The sequence below is a fragment of the Myxocyprinus asiaticus genome, chromosome 30, assembly GCF_019703515.2.
Source record: "Myxocyprinus asiaticus isolate MX2 ecotype Aquarium Trade chromosome 30, UBuf_Myxa_2, whole genome shotgun sequence".
In the NCBI taxonomy this organism is placed as follows: Eukaryota; Metazoa; Chordata; class Actinopteri; order Cypriniformes; family Catostomidae; genus Myxocyprinus; species Myxocyprinus asiaticus.
In genome coordinates this window covers 36,162,306-36,189,128 of record NC_059373.1, presented here as the reverse complement: position 1 = coordinate 36,189,128, position 26,823 = coordinate 36,162,306, and the positions used below count along the sequence as shown (strand labels likewise).

Below are 26,823 nucleotides of genomic sequence, written 5' to 3'. Positions count from 1 at the left end.
TTGCTAAACTGTTTCTGTTTATAAAGCTTAATAAAGCATTATCTTTCATTTACACAACCAGAAGATCTTTTTTCTTCTTCCAGTAAAAATTATGTAGATACAATTAAAATGTAAATTCATTCAAAATTCAAATTGTTAAATCCATAAGACCCAGACTACAATTGTCAAAGAGGAATGTGAAAAAAGAATGTGTACATTGTGTATTTACTGTATGTATAGCTACTATCAGTCAATAAAAATCTTTATGAGATGAGCACAACAAAAGATTAAGCACAAACTTTATTTGTGACTTTATAAACAGATATACACAGCAGGTTGGTGAGTCCATCGGCTATCTGGAAAGTCCATCGGCTTTCTCCAGCAACTCGAGCCGTTGCCCTTGCTCAACTCCGTCGTGTGTCTCGGTTTGGGGCGCAGGTCGGGAGGCTGGTTCTGTTCACAGCATCACGATTACCAGCTCCGATCTGGACACATATCACTGTGCATGCTCTGGTAGGGCCTGTCATGCTGGGGAAAGACAGGACCCAAAAGCAGAGGCAAAGCTCACAAGTCTTTAATTAAACAGTCTTCACAAAAGCGCTACAGCGCCAGCTCGGTGGAGCTTAAAAGGAACCACTGGGGTGAGGATAGTGTGTTAGTCAGTGTGTGTGCTGTGGAGGTCCGGAACAATCCGCTGAAGAGTGGTGTGGTGCGAAGCAGAGCCCAGAACAAGTCTCCCGACACACGGGCAGAAACCAAAGAATCCTCCTCGAGCGCGATCACCAGGCAACGGCGATCTGATGGGCAAACACCACTGGAGATAAAGCAATCAACAGAACGGAACTTCACACTAAACAGGAGAACAACGTTAAGGTACAGCAAACAATAAACTAGCAAACATACAGGGAACACACAAGGGATAAAGTAGGGCGTGCGATCAGAGGAAGACAGGTGGAGTGTGTGAGAAATCCATTACCATAATTGACACCTCCCCGGGAGCGTTTAGCGTTTCCATGGAAACGGTGATTACGCTCACCGACTCCACCTGTGAAACACGAGGGAGAGAGAAAAACAAACAACAGAATGAACTGGCAAATGCTGGATCCATGACAGGGCCGTTCAGTATTTCACAGCAACAGAGAACGAGCCACCATTAACTTCTGATATGTTTCACATCTGTTTCTTATGCGCAGATCCAATAATATCATGTAAACTGCTCGTACCATCGTCCAATGACAGGCCGTCTTACATCCTCTTCGGGTGGCACGTGGGGGAGAGGGTGTGTCTTATAACTGAGTCGAAAGTCCAATGGAATTGTTTTAACTATTCTCAATTGGTTAAAGAAAAAGGAAAAAGAAAAGGAAAAGCAAAATGAAAAAGAAAAAGAAAAGTAATTGCCAAATACCTTTTTAAAATACAATTTAAAAGGTGCTTTTAAAGTGCATTAAAAAGTGCATTTCAAAGACTCATTAATGTACTCATTTATTGCTACATTTAATGACATTTTAAAGATGAAATAAATGACTTATTAATGCACAATTTTATTGTTAAATATAATGACATTTTTAAACATTAAATAAACGCATATAAATGTGTCTATTTATTTGTCCATTTATAAATTGATTGATTTATTCAAGTTTTTATTTTCAAATTAATAGATTGATAATTTAGTCCTACATTCTTTTTTAATTGGCACTCCTGGGCTTCAGCTGGTATGGACTGACAAATGGTAAAAGAAAAGGAAAAGTCAAACAATAAAGAAAATCAACTGGCAAATGGATGAAGAAAAGCAATTGCCAAATGCTTTTTAAAACTTATATTGCTAAATATAAGTACATTTTAAAACATGAATTAAATAAACACATTTAAATGTGTCTATTTATTTGTCCATTTATAAACTGGTTTATTCACATTTTTATTTTCAAATGAATAAGATTGATAGATTTATTTCTTAATTCTTTTGAAAATGCCACTTCTGGGCTTCCATACTTAAGAGTCATTTGTTCAGAAATCAGACCACACTGGTCTCGCTGTATGTTTTGTGCTGTAGATTCAAAAGAACCAGCTCATAAGAGTAATTCATGCTGGAATCAGACTACACTGGTCACGCTGTAAGTTTCGATCGGCTGTTTTAGTAGCAGTGTTGCTGTGCCGCTGTATAGTAGTGCAGTACACATTGCCATAGTATTTTAGCAAGGTGTCCTGTCCACATTTGTGGACATGGCTCGTGCATTTTATTCAAAGCCTCGTGAAGACATGCGATAGCTCTGTAAATCGCAAAAGGCTGTGTTTAATAAGTAAATACTGTATATAGTATGCATACGCAGCGCCAGAGCATTGGTGAATCAGAATCAGAATGAGCTTTATTGCCAAGTATGCCTACACATACAAAGAATTTGTCTTGGTGACAGATGCTTCCAGTGCACAAACTATAAAGCAACAAGACAGAGATAATAATACAAATATAGAATAAAAATAAAAGTGAATAGAAAATAAAATATATATAGAAATACACAATAGGACAATATGTATATGTGTGTATGTACAATATACAAATACAAATGCTTGCACTGTGAAATGTGATGCACTCACAGCAATTTTCAGCCTTCACAGCGGTGCGCAATATTTGAATGCTACATCTCTTTAGATGCTCAATAGTTCGGTTCATTTAATATATGCATTTAGAACAGCAGCGGAGGTGCATTTTACCAGAATTTGAATAAGAAGCGAATTAAACTACTGTGATCTAGACTACATACAGACACATTCAGGACTTCCTGGGAAGTTCTGAATGTCAAAAGAAAAGCCAGAGGATTTGAAAGTTAAAGGTGAATGACTGAAATACAGTATATTACTGGTGTATTTAAAATTCTAAAAGTCAATAATAATTATAATTGATTATTATCAATATTATATGTTTACAAATTATAACAATATTTAAGGTTAATGGATTCCAAAAAATAACTGTGTGAATGAAAAGTGAACGGATGTCTTACAACTAAATTGAACAAAAAAGAGATTTAAAGTCCAGATACAAGTTGAAAACATTTTGCAAAGAAAGCTGCCTTCTTTTCTACTGAAGACTTATACTGGAATTACTGTAAATTTTGCTGACTAGTTAACAATAAAGTTTTCTTAATAGGCTATACATTTATATTGAAATAATGTGTAGTTAGAGGTTTGTGTTTCTTTACATGCAAAAAGAAACACTGGTATCGGATCGGTATCGGCCGATACTGAGATTTCAGATATCGGTTCGGAATAGAAAAAGTGGTATCGGTGCATCCCTATTTAAATCCTCATACAGCTTCCACAAATGACTGGAAAGGACATGGGAATTTATTGGTCAAAGCGTGAAAACCCTGTGTTTTTGTGGCTAGACACTCATTTTCGTATAAAATACTTTTTTTTAAATGTTTATGAGTCAGCGAAAATGGAGCTCTCACTCTTCATAGTCTTTTTTTTGTGTGTGCCTAAAGTAGTTGTCAAAATAATGGAAATTAATGGAGCCTTCTTAAAATCACTGAAATCTAAATCCATTACATAGAGCAGTTATGGCCATCAGGTGCAGTCCATAAAACTTCTGCTGTTTGCTGCAGTGCTTTAATGAAGATTGTGCCTTACTGGACTACATCTTAGCATTCCACACCATTCAGAGATCCACATCAGCTAATTAGGAATGAGGATATCAAGTTAAAGATCCCATGGAATGATTTGATTTGCCAAACAACTTTTGTTTCTTGTGTTTATTACTGTAGTTCTTGTTGAAGCAGCAAAAGGAAGTAAGGGTGGGACATATCAAAGGGCTTGACCTTTTTTTATATAGGTGTTTCTTTAACTTCGGGCACTTTTAGCACTGTTAACCTCTAGAAAGTAGGGATGCACCGGTATGAAAACTTTTGTCCGATACGATACCAATAAAAAAATTAAAAAAATTAGGCAGATACAGATATTTTGCCACTCAACTTTTTTTGTCATCAGATCACTGTTTTAAGAATTATGCTTTTAAAATGTACAAAGAGGTACAAAAGCTTTTTAGACTGTTCTAACAATAAATAATTTCCTTTGAACATGGATTGGATCTGTTGAACGCATGACAGGCCGAAAGTTTAAAGAGAACCACAATAAAAGATAAATATAAGAGACAGTAAACATATAAAAAGATACAAAAATAACTAAATATGAAAACATGATGATGATTGAAAACAAGGATATTTTATACTTCTAAAACATTGCACTTCTGCAGTTTATAACAACAGAACTCACATTTCACACGTATGTACGGTATATGATAGAACATTACAAATTCATATAATGCATATTTTGGGCATTTATACAGAAATTTCAACTACGTCATGGAAAAATAGAGACATTTAACCAAAGAAACTAAACCCCCTTTTAAATTTTATCATGGCATAATGGATAATGGATATTGCCATCCAGACCAGTAGAGGGCGCCGCTTGTTCACACAGCACTAACTGAACGCTGACTGAAGCACTGAATGCAGACTTTATTTTGAAAGCCTTTTAAGGTTTAGTAATCGCACAAGGCCATATTGCGATTTCAATCTTAATTCAATCAATCATGCAGCATTAATGGATATTGTACCAATGTCTCTGTAGTCAAAGTCTGCTGGTTTCAAAGCGTGTTGCATAGTTTCCCTCATCATGTAGCCTATAGGTAAGTGCTATTTTCACAACTGTCACATCAGTTTATTGCGGTTTTTCCACATTAATGTGAGTACAAGAAAGAATAAAAATTTTATATTACAGTTTTAACAAAGTGTGTTACTAATTAATTATAAATAAACCTTCTGTTTTTTTATCAGCATTTTCATGCTGATGGTTTTAATTTGGTCAATAATTAGCCAATAAATATCGGCAGCTGATATATCAGTGCATCCCTACTAGAAAGGATTTTATATATATATATATATATATATATATATATACACTATATTGCCAAAAGTATTCGCTCATCTGCCTTTAGACGCATATGAACTTAAGTGACATCCCATTCTTAATCCATAGGGTTTAATATGACGTCGGCCCACCCTTTGCAGCTATAACAGCTTCAACTCTTCTGGGAAGGCTTTCCACAAGGTTTAGGGGTGTGTTTATGGGAATTTTTGACCATTCTTCCAGAAGCGCATTTGTGAGATTAGACACTGATGTTGGACGAGAAGGCCTGGCTCGCAGTCTTCACTCTAATTCATCCCAAAGGTGCTCTATCAGGTTGAGGTCAGGACTCTGTGCAGGCCAGTCAAGTTCTTCCACACCAAACTCGCTCATCCATGTCTTTATGGACCTTGCTTTGTGCACTGGTGAGCAGTCATGTAGGAACAGGAAGAGGCCATCCCCAAACTGTTCCCACAAAGTTGGGATCATGGAATTGTCCAAAATCTCTTGGTATGCTGAAGCATTCAGAGTTCCTTTCACTGGAACTAAGGGGCCAAGCCCAGCTCCTGAAAAACAACCCCACACCATAATCCCCCCTCCACCAAACTTCACAGTTGGCACAATGCAGTCAGACAAGTACCGTTCTCCTGACAACCGCCAAACCCAGACTCGTCCATCAGATTGCCAGATGGAGAAGCGTGATTCGTCACTCCAGAGAACTCGTCTCCACTGCTCTAGAGTCCAGTGGTGGCGTGCTTTACACCACTGCATCCGACGCTTTGCATTGCACTTGGTGATGTATGGTTTGGATGCAGTTGCTCGGCCATGGAAACCCATTCCATGAAGCTCTCTACGCACTGTTCTTGAGCTAATCTGAAGGCCACATGAACTTTGGAGGTCTGTAGCGATTGACTCTGCAGATAGTTGCCGACCTCTGCGCACTATGCGCCTCAGCATCCGCTGACCATGCTCTGTCATTTTACGTGGCCTACCACTTCGTGGCTGAGTTGCTGTCATTCCCAATCGCTTCCACTTTGTTATAATACCGCTGACAGTTGACTGTGGAATATTTAGTAGCGAGGAAATTTCACGACTGGACTTGTTGCACAGGTGGCATCCTATCACAGTACCATGCTGGAATTCACTGAGCTCCTGAGAGCGGCCCATTCTTTCACAGATGTTTGTAGAAGCAGTCTGCATGCCTAGGTGCTTCATTTTATACACCTGTGGCCATGGAAGTGATTGGAACACCTGAATTCAATTATTTGGATGGGTGAGCGAATACTTTTGGCAATATAGTGTATATATATATATATATATATATATATGTATACACACAGTATGTATGTATATATATATATATATATATATATATATATATATATATATATATATCTCCAACAGTGTATGTTCATGCATCCCAAGAGATTCACTTCATTTTGTCATTTGTTTCTGAAAGTCATGAAAATTCACAGTGTCATTTCCAGCATTTTTTTTAATTTTTGAAATAAAATGGCTGGCTCCTTTGTCTTGCTAAGGCTAATTTCATAGTTTACACTTTATGTATCCTAAATACATACAGTTAAATAATACTTTCACATTTTTTTAGATAATTACCAAAAAAAATATTACAACTTAATTTGAAATGACGTCCAATTAAAATATTCTGCTTACAAGTGATAACTTCCATGAAATTTTCTTTGATTTAGTCAAACATCACTTGTCTCATATTTCATCTCAAGCATGCTCTTCACTGACACTTTTGTTCACTTGGTTACTTCAGAAGTCAAAAATGTTAAGGCAAAATTGTTTGATGTGGTGAAAATTATGCCACAACTGTGGAACAATTGTAAGTAAAAATAATAAAATTGACACAGTAAATATTTCACTATTTAGATTATCATATTTATAAACATGTAATAATGTCTGTTTTTATAATAAATTGTTATAGTTTAATATTGAAAGTCTGGGTCTGCGACAAGGCTAAAATAGTTAAATCTATACATTTCTAAACAAAACCATTCACATTCATGTCTTGCTCATCCATCAGGCCGATCTTCATCCATTGTGACTTGTGCTTTGTGCTATTTGCTGGAGTAGCAGGAGACAACAGTGTTCATAATGACCAAACGTGACACTTATTGACCACAGCGTTCCAATATATGCATGCCTGTCCATTAATTAGCCCCCCTCCAACTTCAATCAATACTCCCCATCATGACGCTTTACACACCGCCGTATGAAAACAACGTCAGGTTAATCGAATTTGCACCATTACGCTCTACACGGTTCTTATTGAATGCCACTTGTGGGTTTGATGAAAATGAAAATCCTGTCATTATTTCTTCCTTTCTTTATTCAGTGCAACACAGAAGGAGAAATTTAAAACAATATTCATGCTGCTCTTTTCCATACAATGATAGTTCATAGTAGTAGTAATATGACTCATGCATTATAATCTAAGCCATACAATAGGTTTGTGTGAGAAATTATCACAAAAAAATAGTTTGCACTCCACCGGAGCTCAGGATTTTAATGTCAACTAACCTTTTCGCAGAATTACAAATGAGTTTTGAGAGTGAAGAGGAAGATTTTCATTGAATAATTACTTTTTTTTTTCTGTTCCTAATTCAAAACTATTGAATAGCTTCAGAAGACTTGGAATATAGTGCACAAGTTGCATGAACTTCTTTTAAGGTGCGACTTTGTCCTTTTTAGAGCTTGAATACCCCAGTTCCCATCCACTTTCATTGTAAGGAAAAGAGGAGCGTGAACAGCCTGCAAAACTTCTGCTTCTGTGTTCCATTAAAGGAAGACATAGGAATTTGGAAAAACGTAAGGTTGAGTAAATTATAGAATTGAGCTATTTCTTTTATGTGGTTTTGTCCTTTATTCTTTCCATATTTTCCATATTATGCTTTCTACCTGTTCTGATTTTTGTTTAGTCTTACTTTCTTTCCTCCCTTTACTTTCTCTAGTTCTCTCTCTCTCTCTCTCTCTCTCTCTCTCCCTCTCTCAACCGAGAGCTCTGTCTTTTTAAATCTGTCAGGTGCATTCAAAGGGAGAAAACTTGTCAGTTTCAACATCTCTGCAGTCACAGTCCCCCTAAAAGATTTTTATCTTGTTCTGTCTCTTTCTCTCACAGTCAGCCTTTGTGCTTATGTAATCTGATTCTTGTAGACAGTGAGATGAGGTAGAGAATGAAACGGCTTGTAAGAAAAAAGGATACTCCTTCCTTTGTTCTGTTATTCTGCTGTGCCATTAGCGTTGTGTCTATCTGTGGTTAAAAAAAATCTTTCAGAAGCTCCCGCAGGTTTTCCAGCTTGACAGCAATATTCCCAATGGAGAAGTTACTGTTTCTTAAGACATCTAAGACATGCATATTAGTTTCAGATGTGTCATTTGCGCGGCGTTGTTGAGTCAGCAGGGTCGCAGACAGCTGTCAGTGGGTGAGAGTTGAGCCTTGTCAGAAAACACTCAGGACAAATCAAGAATGCAGCATTCGTCTGCACTCTAAAGATGCTTTTCATTTTATTTGTGGTCAGAAAGGTCCAGTGTTTACTCTTCCCCACTGTCGCCTTTGACTTGCTCACGGGCCATTGTATGGAACCATTCTTTAAGTTGCTTTGAAAGGATTTATATTGTGAAAAGCACTATACAAATACTTTTGAATTGAATTGTTCACCCATTACCTGATTAAATTGTCATAGGTCAGATTTTTACAAAAAATAATTATAGTTTTTCCTGGATCAGAAATGTTCTTTGGTGTTGGCTGATGTTCATGGTAATCTACAAGTTGGTTTACATCATTGCAATTAATTTAAATATAAAGTAATTACTTAATTGTATTTCTTGTTTTCACTGGATATGAGTTATTATTCATTATTAAGCATCTGGAACTTTTTGAATTCAACAGATTCGTGAAAGTCAAACTAAATGTAATTTAACATATTTAAGATGAGAAGCACATTAAGTGCATATAAAATGCAGAATGCAATATAAATATCATTACATTTGCTACAGCAGCCCGAAATGGCAACATTTTCAAAGTAGGAAGAACCTGGATGTTTAAGGCTGCAAACAAAAAAGTTCCCTCAGGATTATAATATATTGTCATGTTATAGGCTTCATTCTAAAAAGAGGATCGCAGACTAATGAGTAATTGCGCTGCTCTTCGGTTTCTGATTTGAGGATGCAAGACTTTCAGGGTATGTTATAAAGCATGATATACTTGCATGAAAACAATGCAAAACTGAAAGAGTATCTAGAAACTTGATTATGCTGGGTTCACGGACACAGACAGAAATGATGGGAACACAATGCTGTGCCTCATTTTTCCTATATACACTGTACATGAATATCAAACACACTGTCTGTTCCATCAGCAGATTGATTTTCTTTCCTAATATTTTCTATATTCCTGTTTCTCCTGTGCTTTTATCTTTTATTCATCTCTTTGGGCTACTTCTCTATCAGCAGGTGGTTGGGGATTCATCATTACACTAAATGTGAGCGCACATACTGTCCTCTGATCAAAGCTGCTGTCTGTACTGTCAGCACATACTGTATAATGACAGGCCGCTCTCATTTAGCACTGGCTGTGCATTATTATATCTTCTTCAAAACACACTTACAGGGTTGTTGTCTTTGTGCGAGTACAATCACTTCCATGTGTGCAAAGTTAGAGGAATAGTTCACCCAAAAATAATCATTCATCATTTACTCGCCCTTATGTAGTCTCAAACTTGCATGACTTTCTTTTTCCCATGGAACACAAACAAGATATTTTCAAGATATTTTAATGGATATACGTCTGTTTGTCTATTAAATGCAAGTGAATGGTGACCAAAACATTGAAGCTCTAAAAAGCACATAAAGGCAGCATAAGTAATCCATATGACTCCAGTGATTTAATCAATGTCTTCTGAAGTGATCCAATCGGTTTTGGGTGAGAACAGACCAAAATATAACTCCTTTTTCACTGCACCTGGAACAGCGGCTTTTAACATGGACGCACGACTGTAACAAGGTTTCAATAGATATACATGACAGAGCTGTGTAGATCTTTTATGGTCAGGGATCGACAGTAGGGCTGCAACTAATGATTATTTTGATAATCGATTAATCTAACGATTATTAGAACAATTATTCGACTATTTGGGCGATTATTGCAAAGATTAATCATTAGCTCTTAACCGATTATTCAGCTTGTGCCTCAACTTAAAAGGTTGTATTAAACCTGCTTACTATCAATAAAGAGGACAAAATCATCTTTTAAAAATACACTATATTGCCAAAAGTATTCGCTCATCTGCCTTTAGACGCATATGAACTTAAGTGACATCCCATTCTTAATCCACAGGGTTTAATATGACGTCGGCCCACCCTTTGCAGCTATATCAGCTTCAACTCTTCTGGGAAGGCTTTCCACAAGGTTTAGGAGTGTGTTTATGGGAATTTTTGACCATTCTTCCAGAAGCGCATTTGTGAGGTCAGACACTGATGTTGGACGAGAAGGCCTGGCTCGCAGTCTTCACTCTAATTCATCCCAAAGGTGCTCTATCGGGTTGAGGTCAGGACTCTGTGCAGGCCAGTCAAGTTCTTCCACACCAAACTCGCTCATCCATGTCTTTATGGACCTTGCTTTGTGCACTGGTGCACAGTCATGTTGAAACAGGAAGGGGCCATCCCCAAACTGTTCCCACAAAGTTGGGAGCATGGAATTGTCCAAAATCTCTTGGTATGCTGAAGCATTCAGAGTTCCTTTCACTGGAACTAAGGGGCCAAGCCCAGCTCCTGAAAAACAACCACACACCATAATCCCCCCTCCACCAAACTTCACAGTTGGCACAATGCAGTCAGACAAGTACCGTTCTCCTGGCAACCGCCAAACCCAGACTCATCCATCAGATTGCCAGATGGAGAAGTGTGATTCGTCACTCCAGAGAACGCGTCTCCACTGCTCTAGAGTCCAGTGGCCGCGTGCTTTACACCACTGCATCCGACGCTTTGCATTGCACTTGGTGATGTATAGCTTGGCTGCAGCTGCTCGGCCATGGAAACCCATTCCATGAAGCTCTCTACGCACTGTTCTTGAGCTAATCTGAAGGCCACATGAACTTTGGAGGTCTGTAGCGATTAACTCTGCAGAAAGTTGGCGACCTCTGCGCACTATGCGCCTCAGCATCCGCTGACCCCGCTCTGTCATTTTACGTGGCCTACCTTTTCGTGGCTGAGTTGCTGTCAGTCCCAATCGCTTCCACTTTGTTATAATACCACTGACAGTTGACTGTGGAATATTTAGTAGCGAGGAAATTTCACGACTGGACTTGTTGCACAGGTGGCATCCTATCACAGTGCCACGCTGGAATTCACTGAGCTCCTGAGAGCGGCCCATTCTTTCCCAAATGTTTGTAGAAGCAGTCTGCATGCCTAGGTGCTTCATTTTATACACCTGTGGCCATGGAAGTGATTGGAACACCTGAATTCAATTATTTGGATGGGTGAGCGAATACTTTTGGCAATATAGTGTACCTCTAAATGACATTCACTGAATTAAAGGGAAAAATACTTTTTATTAAGTTTAATTCAGTAAAAAATTCACTGCAAAATATCCTATTGTTATCAAGTGTTTTTGTCTTGTTTTCCATTTAAAATGGTCTAAAAAAACAAGATAAATTTACTTGAGAAGCAACATAAAAGACATTTAGACTTGCTTTAAGAGAACGTATATTAAATATAAGTGTATTTTGGATATAAGTGTATTTTTTTCACTTGGTTATACTTCTAAAGACAAAATATACAAGATCTATTCTCTAAAAGCAAGTCAAAATATCTTATATGCTGCTTCTCAGGTGAATGCATCTTTTTTTTTTTTTTTTTTTTAAGGATTTTTAGATATTTTAAAATATTTGTATTTTTAATATTATATTCAACATTCTCAGATAACAATTTTTTCTTCTGCAGTATAGCTGCTAAAGTAAATGTACTATGTTGTAAAGGAGTTTTAGATATTTATATTGAAAAACAAGCCAAAACAACAACAAATCAAAAACATATTTTGTTGCAGTGTATAATGGGGCAAAGACTACCCTCTCTCACCTTCTGTTCTTGTCAATCCATTTTTAACTCACAAAAAAACAAACTCAGAATCAGAATGAGCTTTATTGCCAAGTATGCTTACAAAAGGAATTTTTCTGAAAGAAGCTACCAGTTGACAAAGAATACAACAACAAATCAGAGATAATAATAATACAAAAATAAAAAGCTAATAGAAAAATATAAGTATATATAGAAATACACAATAAGACAGAAAAAAGAAAAAAAAAATATATATATATATATACGTGTATATACGTATGTACAAATACAAATCTGTTATATACAGATAGTGCAAGGGAATGTAATGCAGAAGAGGTAGGATATTTTAACAATTAAAATATGTACAATATTTTAACCATTTTTATTTTATTCTATTTTTTTATCATTTTTTATTATTATCTCTGTTTTGTTGCTCTATTGTATGTGTCACCAAGACAAATTACATGTATGTGTAAGCATACTTGGCAATAAAGCTGATTCTGATATGTTAAATAAATATAATTGACTAAGCTGTGTATTGCACGTAATTATTGCTCAATGGAGCAGTTTTAACTGTTCATGAGATGGACAGCCTGAGGGAAAAAACTGTTCTTGTTATAACTCTCTTATTAATAAAGCTGCTTATTGCCAGTTTTCTTCACAAATGCACAGTGACATATATTATGATTTAGTAAGTCGTGAGCCATCACGTTATAATCTAGCTGCATTAAGCGTGCGCGCTCGTGGGATGAGCGTCCCCGCGACAGTGTGCAGTTTCAATCTCTCCCCCTTAGATCAGGACACTTCACGCAACTCATAAAAGAGGCGCTGACCGCACTGAGAAATGCCAGTTTCGGAGTTTGTAGTTATTTACAATGACCTGCTTCCTTATTATTTGAACTTTAATAAAGCTGTAACGCATTAAATATAACTGCATTGAAGATGTAATGCCGGGGTGTTTCCTTTAAAGACTCTCGACACGTTTTGCTTAAATCAAGTGGCACCTCCAGCTCCACTTATTCCACAACAAGAGTGCTTCTGTATTTACTTATTTGGTATTTTTGTATAATTCCCTCATACTTTGCGATTTACATCACCTGAAGCTGTGAAAGTTTAGAGTGCATCTAGACTCTGAGCTTTGTAATTCTTCCTCTCCTCAGTCAGGAGAGAACTGCAGTGCTGCTCTTGCTTGTCATCATTAGAGTTTAATGTGATCTCATGTTTTCGACAATGGAAAATTTTGTCAACAATTTTTTTATTGTCGATGTTGTCGATAACGTCGACTAATCATTTCAGCCCTAGTCGACAGTACATCATTTTGTTCGGACACCTGACAAACAACTGTTTAAGGGCCCACAAATTTCGCTAAAAGGGGTGAACCTGTAATGTGGAGCAACACAAGCACTGGATCACTAGGGTTAAATTCTCTATGCTCAGCCCTGCAATCAAACCAGGTTTTCATTTTTTATATGGCCTTACCCAAATTTTCACTGGTCAACTTACCCGCTAAAAGTAACTTGCATCGAAACCCATTAACATACTCCAACAGGTTCACTGGCGACTCGGGTTTTACCAACTCATCTTGCAGAGTTGCTAAAGGACCTCTCACTCTATGCCCAAACACCAAGTCATTAGGGCTAAAGCCTGTGCTCTCCTGGGTAACATCTCGCACAGCCAACATCAATCATGGAAGTTCCACTTACAATCAATTGAAGAAGAGCCCAATCAAACAAATGATTGATCCCCACTTACCCAAATTCCTTTGACTGCACATGGCCAGTGGAGCAGTGCAGAAAGCGCCACGATGCCGGAAGAAAACATACGTTTAGGAGCTGCCCCTTATCTAAACTAATAAACCAATTAATTAATCTTAACCCTAGTCTTCGGTACGCCCACATGCAGCTCAACTGCTAATCAGTCTACCCATATCCGACGCACCAAAAACAATCAACTAAAATAACAAACAGCATTGCTCAACTGCCTAGCACGGGGTTTTGCTTAGCTCTGGCAGTCTAAACCGCACTTAACCTTTTCTCCAGAGTAACATAATCAAGATATGTAATAAGAAAAGGAAATAAAATAAAAATAAAGAACAATATATCAGGGAAAAGCAAACAACTCAAGGTGCTGGTTAGGGGAGACAATCACACTGGGGAGAAGGGCCTTTTTATGGGATACACATTCCAGCTCTCATCTCAGGTAATTCAGAACACCTGATCCTAAACTCCACACTGGAAGAGAGAACGCCTTCTGGTGGACAAAAATTAGCATCACCACCAGGGCCGTAACACTAGCGCTCGGCACATGCATCAGATGTTTGTTGTTTGGTGTCAGTGAAATCATTAATTGTGCATAGAATTGGAAAAGAGTATTAAAAGTGCTGAAACAGAGCTGAAGCGCCGAATGTCACCCAATGGTTTTAGAGAGTTGACTCTAAAACCATATAGGTACAATACTATTTTGTCACAGAAGGTAGAGTTTTGGTTATTCTGGGCAAGACAGACATATTTTGAGTCGGGGAACAAGGCAGGGAGACTTCTTGCCAGATACATAAAACAGAGTTTTTTTCCACCATTCCTTTAGTGAAGTCTTCTGGAGGCAATATATTTACTTCTGCCACAGATATTAATAAAGCCTTTAAAGAATTCTATTTTGATCTTTATAGTTCCACATTTTCTGATAAGGATATTAGCAACTTTGTAGAGCCATTAGAACTTCCCAAATACTTTCTTGACTCAGATATTACATTGGAGGAGCTTATTTAGGTAATTAAATCCTTGCCAACAGGTAAGGCACCGTGGCCAGATGGTTTTGCAGCAGAATTTTTTAGATATTATGTCACAGAACTGGCTGCATTTATGTTAGAAGTTTACACAGAGTCATTAAAGAAAGGTGAACTACCGCCAACCATGATGCAATCCCTGATCAGTCTCAGTGTTAAAAAAGATCAAGACCCAAATTAATGTAAAAGTTATTGTCCAATTTCCCTGATCCAGTTAGATATAAAAATATTGTCAAACATTCTGGCTAATCGATTAAGCCGAGTAATTACATCGATTATACATATAGATCAAGTGGGGTTTATACGAGTCGTAGTTCTTCTGATAATATTAGTAGTTTTATAAATATTATGTGGTCAGTAGCGTATGATCAGTCCCCAATCGCTGCAGTCTCACTTGACGTTGAGAAGGCATTTGTTAGGGGACTATCTTTTAAGATTTTGGAAATGTACAGGTTTTGGAACACTTTTATTGGGTGGATTAAGTTACTTTATAAACAACCGTTAGTGGCAGTGCAAACTAATGGATTAATTTCAGACAATTTTTCTCTTGGTAGGGGAACATGGCAAGGCTGTCCTCTCTCCTCTTTATTGTTCTGTCTTGCCCTGGAACCATAAGCAGCCACAATAAATAAAGAGGGAGACTTTTCCTGGTATTGTAGCAGGAAGTGTGGTGCATAAACTTCTACTCTATGCAGATGATATATGATTATTAGTCTCTAACCTTAAAAGATCTATGCCTAGCCCCATGGAATGATTAATCAGTTCTCCAAATTTTCAGTATATAGGGTGAATTGGTCTAAATCGGAAGCTCTTGCTCTGACAGCATATTGCCCTCCCACGGCTTTCCGACATGGCGCCTTTCAATGGCCCAAGCAAGGTATTAGGTATTTAGGCATTTTTTTCCAGACAATTGGAGATATTTAGTTAGTTAATTTTGACCCATTAATGAAAAGGTTATCATGTGATGTTGATAGGTGGGCTTCACTACATTTGTCTATGTCAGGGATGGTCAATGTTGTAAAAATTAATTGCATCCCCATATTCAATTATCTACTACAGTCTCTCCCTCTAGAAGTTCCTCTTTCTTTAAACAATTTGATAGAATATCTAAGTCTTTTATTTGAAATGGTTAACAACCTTGGTGGCATTTCAGTAAGTTACATAGACCAGTTGACAAAATTTTAATTAATATGCTTTTTTATTTTTTGATTATTTTTTATTTATTTTATTTTTTATTTTTTATCCCCAATTTGGAATGCCCAATTCCCAGTGCGCTCTAAGTCCTCATGGTGGTCTAGTGACTCGCGGAGATCACAATCCAGGTGGCGGAGGACGAATCTCAGTTGCCTCCACGTCTGAGACCATCAACCCGCTCATCTTATCATGTGGCTTGTTGAATGCGTTACCGCGGAGACATAGCACGTGTGGAGGCTTCACGCCATCCACTGCGGCATCCACGCACAACTCACCACGCGCCCCACTGAGAGCGAACCACATTATAGCAACCACGAGGCGGTTACCCCATGTGACTCTACCCTCCCAAGCAGCCGGGCCAATTCGGTTGCTTAAGAGACCTGGCTGGAGTCACTCAGCACGCCCTGGGATTTGAACTCGCGAACTTCAGGGGTGGTAGTCAGCGTCTTTACTCGCTGAGCTACACAGGCCCCCTAATTACTATGCTTTTAATCTCAGACACATGGCCTATTGGTCTCTTCCACCTGAGAGGGCCCCTCCCTGGTACAACATTGAACAAGCGGTCCTTGCCCCAATCTCACCATAGCAATGTTTTTCTATTAAATTGCTTAGAGAAGCAAAAAAGCATCCTATTATTTCACATTTACATTCAGTATGGACAAAGGATTCTTGCATGTTCAATTCTGATACTTACCTAAAAATGCAGCATATGGCTGAACCCCAGATTATGTATTAACAAGTCCCCCTTTTGCTGGAAAGAATGGATGGAGAGGGGTGTTGCTACACTTGGTGACCTTTATGAAAACGGAGCTTTGAGATCATTTGAAAATATAACATATAGCAATAAAATATAGCAATGTGGGATTTTTCAGGTATTTACAGTTGCGCCATCTACTTTGTACTATTTTTGGTGGTAGTACTCAGCCCCCTAAAGCTGCAGACACCCTCTGTATGGTGCTCACAGCCTTTGCAAAGGGTCATGAATTGTCAGTGTATTATTCCTCGTTGATTCAGAATCTTGGTGATGAGGCCTTAACTACTCTTAAGAGGTTATGGGAAAGAGATTTGAACTTGGTATTGGAGGATGGAGAGTGGGAAAGGATTTAAAAAATATATTAAAACTATGTCTAGGGATGCAAGGGTATGCCTTATTCAGTTTAAGATTTTGCATAGTTTCTACTGGACTCCCTCTAGATTGTTTAGGCTTGGTTTAAAAGACACACCTACCTGTTGACTATGTCAGTTGGAGGATGGAGACATAGCCCATGCCCTGGTGTTCTGTGCTAAGATTCAAGAATTCTGGATAAGTGTCCAGAATATCTGTGAGGTTTTAGATACTCAAATTTCATTCTGCCCCAGACTATGTATATTGACTATGTATATTGGGTGATGGGGTGGTCTTTAAAGTAGGTGACAAATATACAAAAAGCTGGGTCCAATCTAGTGTAATGATTGGCAGACAAATAATTCTTAGAGGATGGAACTCAATTGGCGCTCCCTCATTTCAAGAATGGTTCACCGAATTGGGCAGGGTGGCGGCATTTGAAAAGATGTCATACAAACAGCTTGGCAAAATAGACACATATGGTAAGAAATGGGACAGGTATTCACTGAGGCCTTTCGGGAGGGCTCTCAGTGAAGACCATGTGGAGAGAAACAGAATTGTGGTGGTAATTGTAAATTCTGTTCTTTGTGGAATTCTTTCTTTTCTCTTTGTTTGTTGATTTTTTTAAATATATATTTATGTTCTCAAATATTTTCTTTTGTTTGTTTGCTTGTATGTGTGCATGGTGTAATTTAGTGAAAATATTTGAAGTGTTGCACACCCTGTTAAGAAATCATGTTAAACTTACGGTAAGCTATCAAAAATAAGAAGAAACAAATATTTCAATAAAATACGGTAAGGTAACCACTAGTTAACAATTAACTTTCTTTACTGGAGCATTTTCACATTCTTTTTCCGGATTTTTAAATTTTAAATGTAATTAAATGTATTTAGTTTTTACAGTGCATAAAATTTAACAGTATTTTGCCATGAAATGACTTGTATTGTCTTGTTAATCAATCTACATTTTAAGCATTAACTGTAAGGTAAATCATATCTTTTCTTCCCAAAAAAAAAAAAAAAAATAAATTTTAATATATATATATATATATATATATATATATATATATATATATATATATATATATATATATATTATACAATATTTTACAGTAAAATTACATGTATTGTCTTGTTAAATACCATTTATTTTTTCACCGTTCATGTACATGTTAAGGTAACTTTCAGTTAACAATTAACATTCTTCACTGGTAAGCATTTTTACATTCTTTTTCCATATATTTTTTCTTTTATTATTATTTTTACTGTATGCAAAATTTAACAGTAGTTTGCCGTAAAAGGACATGTGATGTCTTGTTAAACGATATACATTAACTGTAAGGTAAATCATACTTTTTTCTTCTAAAATACTTTTTTCTTTTTACAATATTTTAAACGTAAAATTGCATGTTTTGTTAAACAAAATGTTTCACCTTACTTTTTTGAAGTGTTTTTACTGTACCCTGTATCCTTTTTCAATTCCCCCCATTAAAATAACAAACATTTTATACAATGTTCAGTTTGTACAGTTTATCGTAAATTTTTCTACATTGCATTAAATATCAACTCAATACACATTTTGATGCACAATTCAGGGTGAAACAGGCCAAAATTAACATTTTAATGGTGGAGCTCGTTTTAACTACTAGTTACTTTTCATGCTGTGTAACATGTAAATGCATTTTATAAAATAGTTTACCTAACATAATAGTTCTCACTCCAAATTGTGCCTTTTATTGGTTTTACAAAAGGAATGAGACACATATTTGGACCCTATTCCTTGAAAGTGCCTTAAGCTTAGCATTGTATGTTTATTATTATTTTTGAGGTGCACCAAGCATGACATTTCATTCCCCAAACTTTCTCCTGGCCTCAGTTTTTCTCTGCGGGCACCTTTCAGACACCTTTCAGGTGGAGTTTGTGACATTTCAGAGCGCCAGCCCGCAAACCATGATAGAGTGCTGCAACCAATCACTGTCAGCAGCTCTCTACACGGCATTATGTAACTGTAGCAACCAGACTCCTTTGAACCAATGAGCATTTCTCCCCAAACTCCTTTGACTAACAAGCATCACTGACTGCCGCCTCTGTGTTTGCTATCTTTAGGGGCCACAAAAGAAAACTGGAGGAGGCCAGAGAAGATGATGCTGCAGACAATGATGATGATGAAGGCTCCAGTAAAGACTCCAATGAGGATGGCAGCAGCTCGGAGGCTGATGAGATGGCTGCTGCGCTGGAGGCGGAGCTTAATGACTTCATGTGACTTGATTGGATGATAAAACATTGCAAATGAACTGCTCCAATCAGAGCTGATGTTCTCATATGGAACCTGAGATATATGAATGTGCGCTTGTGTCGCTGTTATACAGTGCAAGTAAATGAGTATCGAAACAAACAGGAAGGATTTACAAACAAGATAGTAAATGTACAGATAGTTTTAGTCAAAGAAGTCAAATGCAGAGTTCAAGTTTTATTGTGAATTAATGTAGAGGTGTGGGAAGTAGATTTTTTTGTGTGATGTTTTACCTTTTTTGTTCCAGCTGCAAAACAAATTTTTATATAAATGTAAATGAAATTAATAATTGGTCACGAATGCCAAAGAATCTGAACGGGGCCTAAGTGGGCCAGCAGCTACAAACTCAGATGATTTTTGGAGGGGTTTGTGGTCCTCACCAGCAGTCAAACTCAGATGCCTGAATGTGTCCTGTGTCTCTTTCCTTTCGTTTTGTGCTTTTTCCAGTGACGTTGACGCCCATGAGTGTGATTGACACTGTGTTGCACATATCCCAGAAAACCAGCACCTTTAGACACACCCAAAGCCACTGTCCTCACTTACTTTTACCAAAAACGTTCTATTAGACAATGTGAATGGCTGTGCATATGAATTGTGAAATGAGTTAGAATGATTCACTGCTTACACCTTTGCATTTTTGCGAGTATTAAAGGAATATAAATTAAGCTCAGTCGACAGTTTTTGTGGCATAATGTTGATTACCACAGAAAACACTTTTGACTCGTCCCTCGTTTATTTGAAATTTATGGTTACAATAAGGCAATGTGAGTGAAAGGGGGTGTCCATAAACATTCAAATACACAATGTTTCAAACGTATAGCTGCAAGTCGAATACATTACATGTGATTTTAGTGTGTTAAAATGCCTTATAGGGTTTATATAAGTTGTTATATTGCATATAACTTTACACTGACATGGTTGCTAAGCAATCACACTAAAATCATGTTAATATGTATAATGTTTCTGTCTTATGGCTATACTTTTGAAACAGTATTTTAATGTTTATGGACTGGCTTCATTCACTTCTATTGCAAGTGCCTTACTGTAACCAAAGTTAACAAGTCGAAAATATTTTCTGTGGTAATCAACATTATGCTACAAAATCTTTTGATTGAGCTTAACTTAAATTTAACCCAGATTATTCCTTTAAGACTTTCAATTTGGTTTTAGTTTGTAATGTTAAATATCTTTAAATCAGTAAATGTGATCTTTTCTGTTCCTGGTGTTTATAAGATGAAATGTTATAATAAAATGTTTTATCCAAAAGGCAATTTTACTTGTGACATCTCAACATAGTGTCATAACTTGGGTTCTAGGAGGTAAGGAGCTAGCGCTGATAGTGATCACTGTGGCATCATTAAACCGGGTGTTTGGTAGGCACTCATGCCACCCTAAACCATCACTGTAAAGACTGATCAGATCCAGACTAATAGGATTCAAGTGACTTTGAACAGGAGTGCTGATGTAAGGTCAGTTTTTGTTTTCATACTGAACTGGTTCTAGATGGGTATTCACTGGTCTTAGCGGCTTGAAAGACTAGACGTCTAGATCTGATTTTCAAATATTTCTCAGTGATGAGAAAAATAAGCTTGCTTTTATGGCACTTCATATCTGTGTGCATTTTGTGTTTGACTGACAGACATTTTGTTCCTTTCATTGTGTTGTTGTTTTCAACAATGTAAAGTAATTTGTATATTCTATTTCATACCTGACCAAGAAGATGCTTTTCATTTAATAAAAGATTTGTTTTATAAATTGGTGTTTTGAACAATGTTTGTAATATTTGAATGCAGTGCATTTAATTATTATGTGTAATGTAACTTGTAACAAAAAATAATAATAATTTCAGAGATGCTTTATAATAGGATGAAGAAAAGGAAATCAATGCAGAACTTCTACCCATCACTAAAATTACTCATTTATCGAGTAAGGAAAATCAGAGAATTTTCTAATGTTAAAATATTCATACTTTTTTTAATGTCAGGGTTCCATGGTCATGGAAAACATATTTTAGAATATATATATATATATATATATATATATATATATATATATATATATATATATATATCATAGCAAAGGGTCTGAATACTTATGTCAATGTGATATTTCAGATTTTTCTTTTTAATAAATTTGCAAAGTTATCAAAAATCAGTTTTTTCTTTTTTATTATGGGGTATGGTGTGTAGATTTATGTGAAAATGTTTTTTTATTTAAAGCATTTTAGCATAAGGCTGCAACATAACAAAATGTGAAAAAAAAACTGAATACTTTCTGAATGCACTGTGTGTGTATATATATATATATATATATATATATATATATATATATATATATATATATATATTACACACACACACACACACACAGAGATAAGCCAAAACATTATGACCACCTGGCTGATATGCTGTTGGTCTTCGCGTGCAGCCAAAACAGCTCTGACCCGTCGAGGCATGGACTCTACAAGTCCCCTGAAGTTGTCTTGTGGTATCTGGCACCAAGACATTAGCAACAGATCCTTTAAGTCCTGTAAGTTGCGAGGTGGAGCCGCCATGGATCGGACTTGTTGGTCCAGCACATCGCACAGATGCTCAATCTGATTAAGATCTGGGCAACACCTTGAACTCTTCATCACGTTCCTCAAACCATTCACGAACAATGTGTGTAGTGTGGCAGGTCGCATTATCCTGCTGAAAGAGGCCACGACATGAAGGGGTGAACCTGGTCTACAACGATGTTAAGGTAGGTGGCAAGTGTCAAATTATCATCAACATTAATGGTTGGGTTTCCCAGAAGAACATTTCCCAGAGCATCATACTCCCACTACCAGCTTGTTGTCTTCCCACAGTGCATCCTGGTGCCATCACTTCCCAAGGTAAACGGCGCACATGTACACGGCTGTCCACGTGATGTAAAAGAAAACGGAACTCATCGGACCAGTTGACCTTCTTTTACTGCTCCAAGTTCCAGTTCCGTCGCTCGTGTGCCCATTGTTGGTGCCTTAGACAGTGGACAAGGGTCAGTATGGGCACTCTGACCGGTCTGAGGCTACGCAGTCCCATACACATACGCACTGTGTGTTCTGACACCTTTCTATCATGGTTATGTTGGTCGTCATGTATTCAGATAGAAGACAAAGGCAGGCCTAACACAGTCGTAAAACCTAACTGAGGCCCACAAACAGTCATAAATCTTACTAATAAAATCTGTGCCAAAATCAAACAAAGGGAGTCCAAAACAGACTACAAATCCCATGAAGCCTTGCTCACTAAAGGATCAAACTCTCAACTCCTATTGGATGAGGCACACAACATAACGGCCCTCAACCATGACGTCATCGTGAGTAGAGATAACTCTGAGATCCATCTGGGCATTGCTTCCAGCAACTTTGCTCGCCGTGTGTAGACGCAGCTCATCGCTGTTCTCAGGTGTAGCCTCATGGCACAAGGAAGTAACGTACGACTTGAAACTGTGGCCATACAATCTCCATCTCACTGGATGAGTTGAGATTACTCTGTGTTCCACCGAACACTCTAACAGATCCGAAGGAGACCGCCGAGCAATCCACATCTTCATCTGTTTGCCTGCAGAAGTGAAGAGATTAAAGATTTCTCTTCCATCTTCAATCAAGTCGACGTCGCTGATTTTTCCGCCAGCCCGCCGACAGAGCGAAGAAACGGCCTCCCGTCATCACCCGAGCCTCAAGGAAACGAGTCGTAGTCAAACGACTGATGAACACACATTCTACCTGTGTCCTCATGCGATTCAAGTAAGAGGTTTACATCTGGGCAGAGATAGAATAGTATAGTGTGTTATTCTTGTGTTTCAAGGTTATTGCTTGTACAGTTTACGGACCGCCGAGTCCGCTCATTGCTGCTAATAATACTCAAGGTATTACTGTAATGTACTGTTATCACGAATGAAATCTGCTGTGTTGTAGTCCAACCACATTGGACTGTTGTGTATTTCCGCCATCGCGGGTGAGACCGGCACACTGAGTTTATCCATTAAAGAACCAAAGACCGCGGGACGGTTTACGAGCCGTCCACCGCGTCTCTGAGTGATAAATTAACAGTTGCTTTCTCTCCCACGATCGTGAAACCGGCTTTGGTGCCGCCACTTTAATCTCTCTCTCATACTAACCATGCACGCACGCAACCCCTCACAAACATTCTCGCACACACGTTTGGCTAGTAGATAACTTTGTGATAAAGCTCAGCTTTGTCCCTAAGTTATCATACAAGCGGAGACACGCGGTAAACGGGCAGTCGCCATTAACCGGTTTCTCTCCGCCCACATTCGCGGCCATATTTTCTGGCCGGAAATCTCGCGTGACGTACTGTCCATGTCCGCCATTTTGTGCGCGTCCCTCCTTATACACACACACCTTATGTGTTATAGGATTATTTTTATTTCCATATCTAATCATGTCACTGTTTAGTTTGTAGTTGTAAGTCGGAAGTTTATTGACTGCATTGTATTGATTATTAATTGATATTACTCCATAAATAAACTTTGTTATATTTCAAAGAGAAGTGTTTTGGTTTGTTTTGCATACGCCTGTGTCAAATGCTGACAGGGGATGTCAGTGCTCGGATTCAAGCCTTCTTTGTTTCTTTTCGAAAATCAATATTCGGATGTCGATTTTCCTAAGAGAACAATCTAATATTGAGACTGTTTTACTATCTGGTTATTAGTCCCTGATTCCAGGGTGGTGCCCCGTCAATATTAATCCTTATTAATATTCTATGGATTTTTGATAATTGATAATTATCTTTGATGATTGTTGAATTTGAAGGATCAATAAGCTAGTATTAATTTTAATCAGTGTTTCATCGGTTAACAATTAATGATTATCTTTGATAATTGTTGATTTAAAGGATTAAAAAAAAAAAGCCAACATTGATTCTCATCAATGTTCTATTGATTTTAATAATTAGTAATTATCTTTGATAATTATTAATTATTGCTAATAACAAAACCCGCTCCTGAACGTGGCGCACTACATTAAATGGTGCGCCTTGTGAGGTTTTAATGAGTTAGATTCTATTATTTAATTTAAATATTAATTAATAACTAAAGAAATAATTATTAATTATTTCTGATAGTAACACTGATCTAAACAACCAGTAGAACCTACAGCTAGCATTAAGTTTTTCTGTGACTTGTGCCACAGTAGACCTTCTGTCGTTCAGACCAGACAGGATAGCCTTCGTTGCCCTCGTGCATCGATGAGCATTAGGTGCCCAACACCGTCGCCAGTTTGTGGTTTGTCCCTCCTCAGATTACTGTCAGTAGGTACCAGAGATGGAAACACGAGTTGCACTTAAGTAGCAAAAAAAAAATGACTCGGACTTGTAAACAATTGACTAGAGACTTGACTTGGACTCAAGATCAGAGACTTGTGAAAAACACAAGTCATTTGCATGTTTAAATGCATTTTTTTTTTTTTTTAATACATATCCCTTGAACAGGAAAAATGTCCAGGAGTGAAGAGGCACCACTTCCTTTCCCTTTAAAGCCCCATTCACACTGTCAGCGATTATGTCGCTGCAACCGACGGGAGATTTTCAATGAGTTGGCGACTTCCGGCAACACGAGCGACAGTGACCGTTGGCGACAGGATGTGGGCATGTCCAGCAACGAGACAAAGTTGAGAAAAGTTCAACTTGATGCAAATGCAGAGCGATTTCAGGCAGCAACAGCCAATGAAAAAAGACAGTGAAGCTCACGTCATCTGTCTCTGTGAGATAATGGAGACGAGTGCAGGAAAGACCGAGGAGTTGTTGTTGTCGTCGATTTTACTGTTCCATATCATGTTTCTGTAACAACTTACATGGATATAATAAAACGGTGATGCCTGGAAAACCGTATCAAAAATTGTCGGTATTCTGAGTGAGTTTGATGAATACATTGAAGGATCGATCTTTGTATTGATGCACTGAGTATAGATGCATTTTATAAAACTTTTCCATCCAGAATGCTAATTTTTAGCGGTAAGTAAACTGATTTCTAATTAAATTGGATAATGTACCAGAAATTGTCACCATTGTTAGTGAGTTTAATGCATACATTAATAGATTGTTCATCTTGTTCATAATATGATGCATTGAGCACAGCTGTAGTTTATATAAAAGCACTCTCCCCTGCAGAATGTTCATCATTAGAGGCAAAACAAATGATTCCTTGTCAAATAAAACTGATCTATTTGTTTTACTTACAATCTAGCTCATCTGTGATCAGATTTTCTGAAGCTATGGCCAGTTGTGCAGCCAACCAGTAATGATAGAGCAACAGCAGTAGGAACGCCCACTAGTGACATCCAGTGACAAAATCGCTGACAGTAACTACGTTTCCATCCAAGTTTTTTTTATTTATTTTTATAAAAAGTGTAGCGCATCAAAAAGTTTACCAATATAGCTGATGGAAGCGCAATTTATCGCTAAAATTTCACAAGTGTCGACACAATATTTTACTCTAGCGCATAAACTCTTTGTCGATCCTTCAAATGTCGCGAAAAACTTGTTTGTAGACACTTTTTGTCGAGAAAATTGCCATTAGTGCAAAAATATAGTGTCACATGACAGAATTTACCCCAATCATTAGCCTGTGTTAATCATGACAACAAGGAATACATCCTTGAAAGCCAATTAATTGTACGTGAAGCATTATTCGCACTGTTATAGATTGATCTTAACGGCATACCTTCACAGATCTGATGCTGCAAACACATCTGCTTCATGACACTTCCAGGAGTGCCAACACAAATATCTCGTATCACACACCTGTCATCGACAAGTGCACGGAGAACAAATGAATGGCCACTCTTTGCGATTAATTTAATCATGGTAGAAAATAAACACCATGCAAGGAGCAGATGTGTGAGCGACGAGCTCTGCGCACTTTGCTGAATTTTTGATTATTCTCATGTTATAATCTGGTGAAATTTGATACACCCAGTTACTCATTTGTCCTTTGTTGCAAAACATGGCAAAGAAGTCAAAATCCTCGGGCTCTGGAGATATTAAAAGACACTTACTTGTTCAGGATGAAAGCCCCGACAGGCCTACAGACCAGGGACTCGATTTGGATTGCATGGCAGGAGAGGAGATCCAGCGTCAGTTGTCCAACATGTCGATGATGTTGACGAAGATTCTTGCTGACTTGGAGGATCTCCCTGTAATACGTCGATCGATCACGGTGATGGAAATAAAATTCTCTGAGTTAGGTACAAGAGTGTCTGATGTTGAAAAACGAATCGATTTTCTGGAATCTCCGGAGAGTGAATTAATCCACTCGTGACCAAAGTTGATTTGGAACATTTCCTTGAAAAGCTTGAAGATCTTGAAAATAGAAACCGCAGGAATAACATACGAATTGTTGGAATTCCTGAGCATGAGGAGGGCAAAGATATGGTGAAATTCCTAGACGAGTTTTTCCCGAGTCTGCTCGACATAACAGGCCACAAGCTGGAAATTGAGCGAGCTCACA

At 37.7% G+C, this 26,823-nt stretch overlaps 1 protein-coding gene across 3 annotated transcripts in view; it reads left to right on the top strand.

The window, feature by feature from the left end:
- LOC127420690 (RNA polymerase II subunit A C-terminal domain phosphatase-like) overlaps positions 1–21,373 on the top strand; it is a 185,447-nt gene extending 164,074 nt beyond the window's left edge. For 2 of the 3 annotated variants that reach the window (XM_051663161.1, XM_051663160.1), the window contains exon 13: positions 19,146–21,372. In XM_051663161.1, the coding sequence (XP_051519121.1) occupies positions 19,146–19,302 (157 nt within the window). In that variant the 3' untranslated portion in view covers positions 19,303–21,372. Of the gene's footprint in view, positions 1–19,145 lie in introns of all 3 variants that reach the window. The other variant, XM_051663163.1, reaches the window with a different exon arrangement.
- The last annotated feature ends 5,450 nt before the right edge of the window (positions 21,374–26,823 follow it).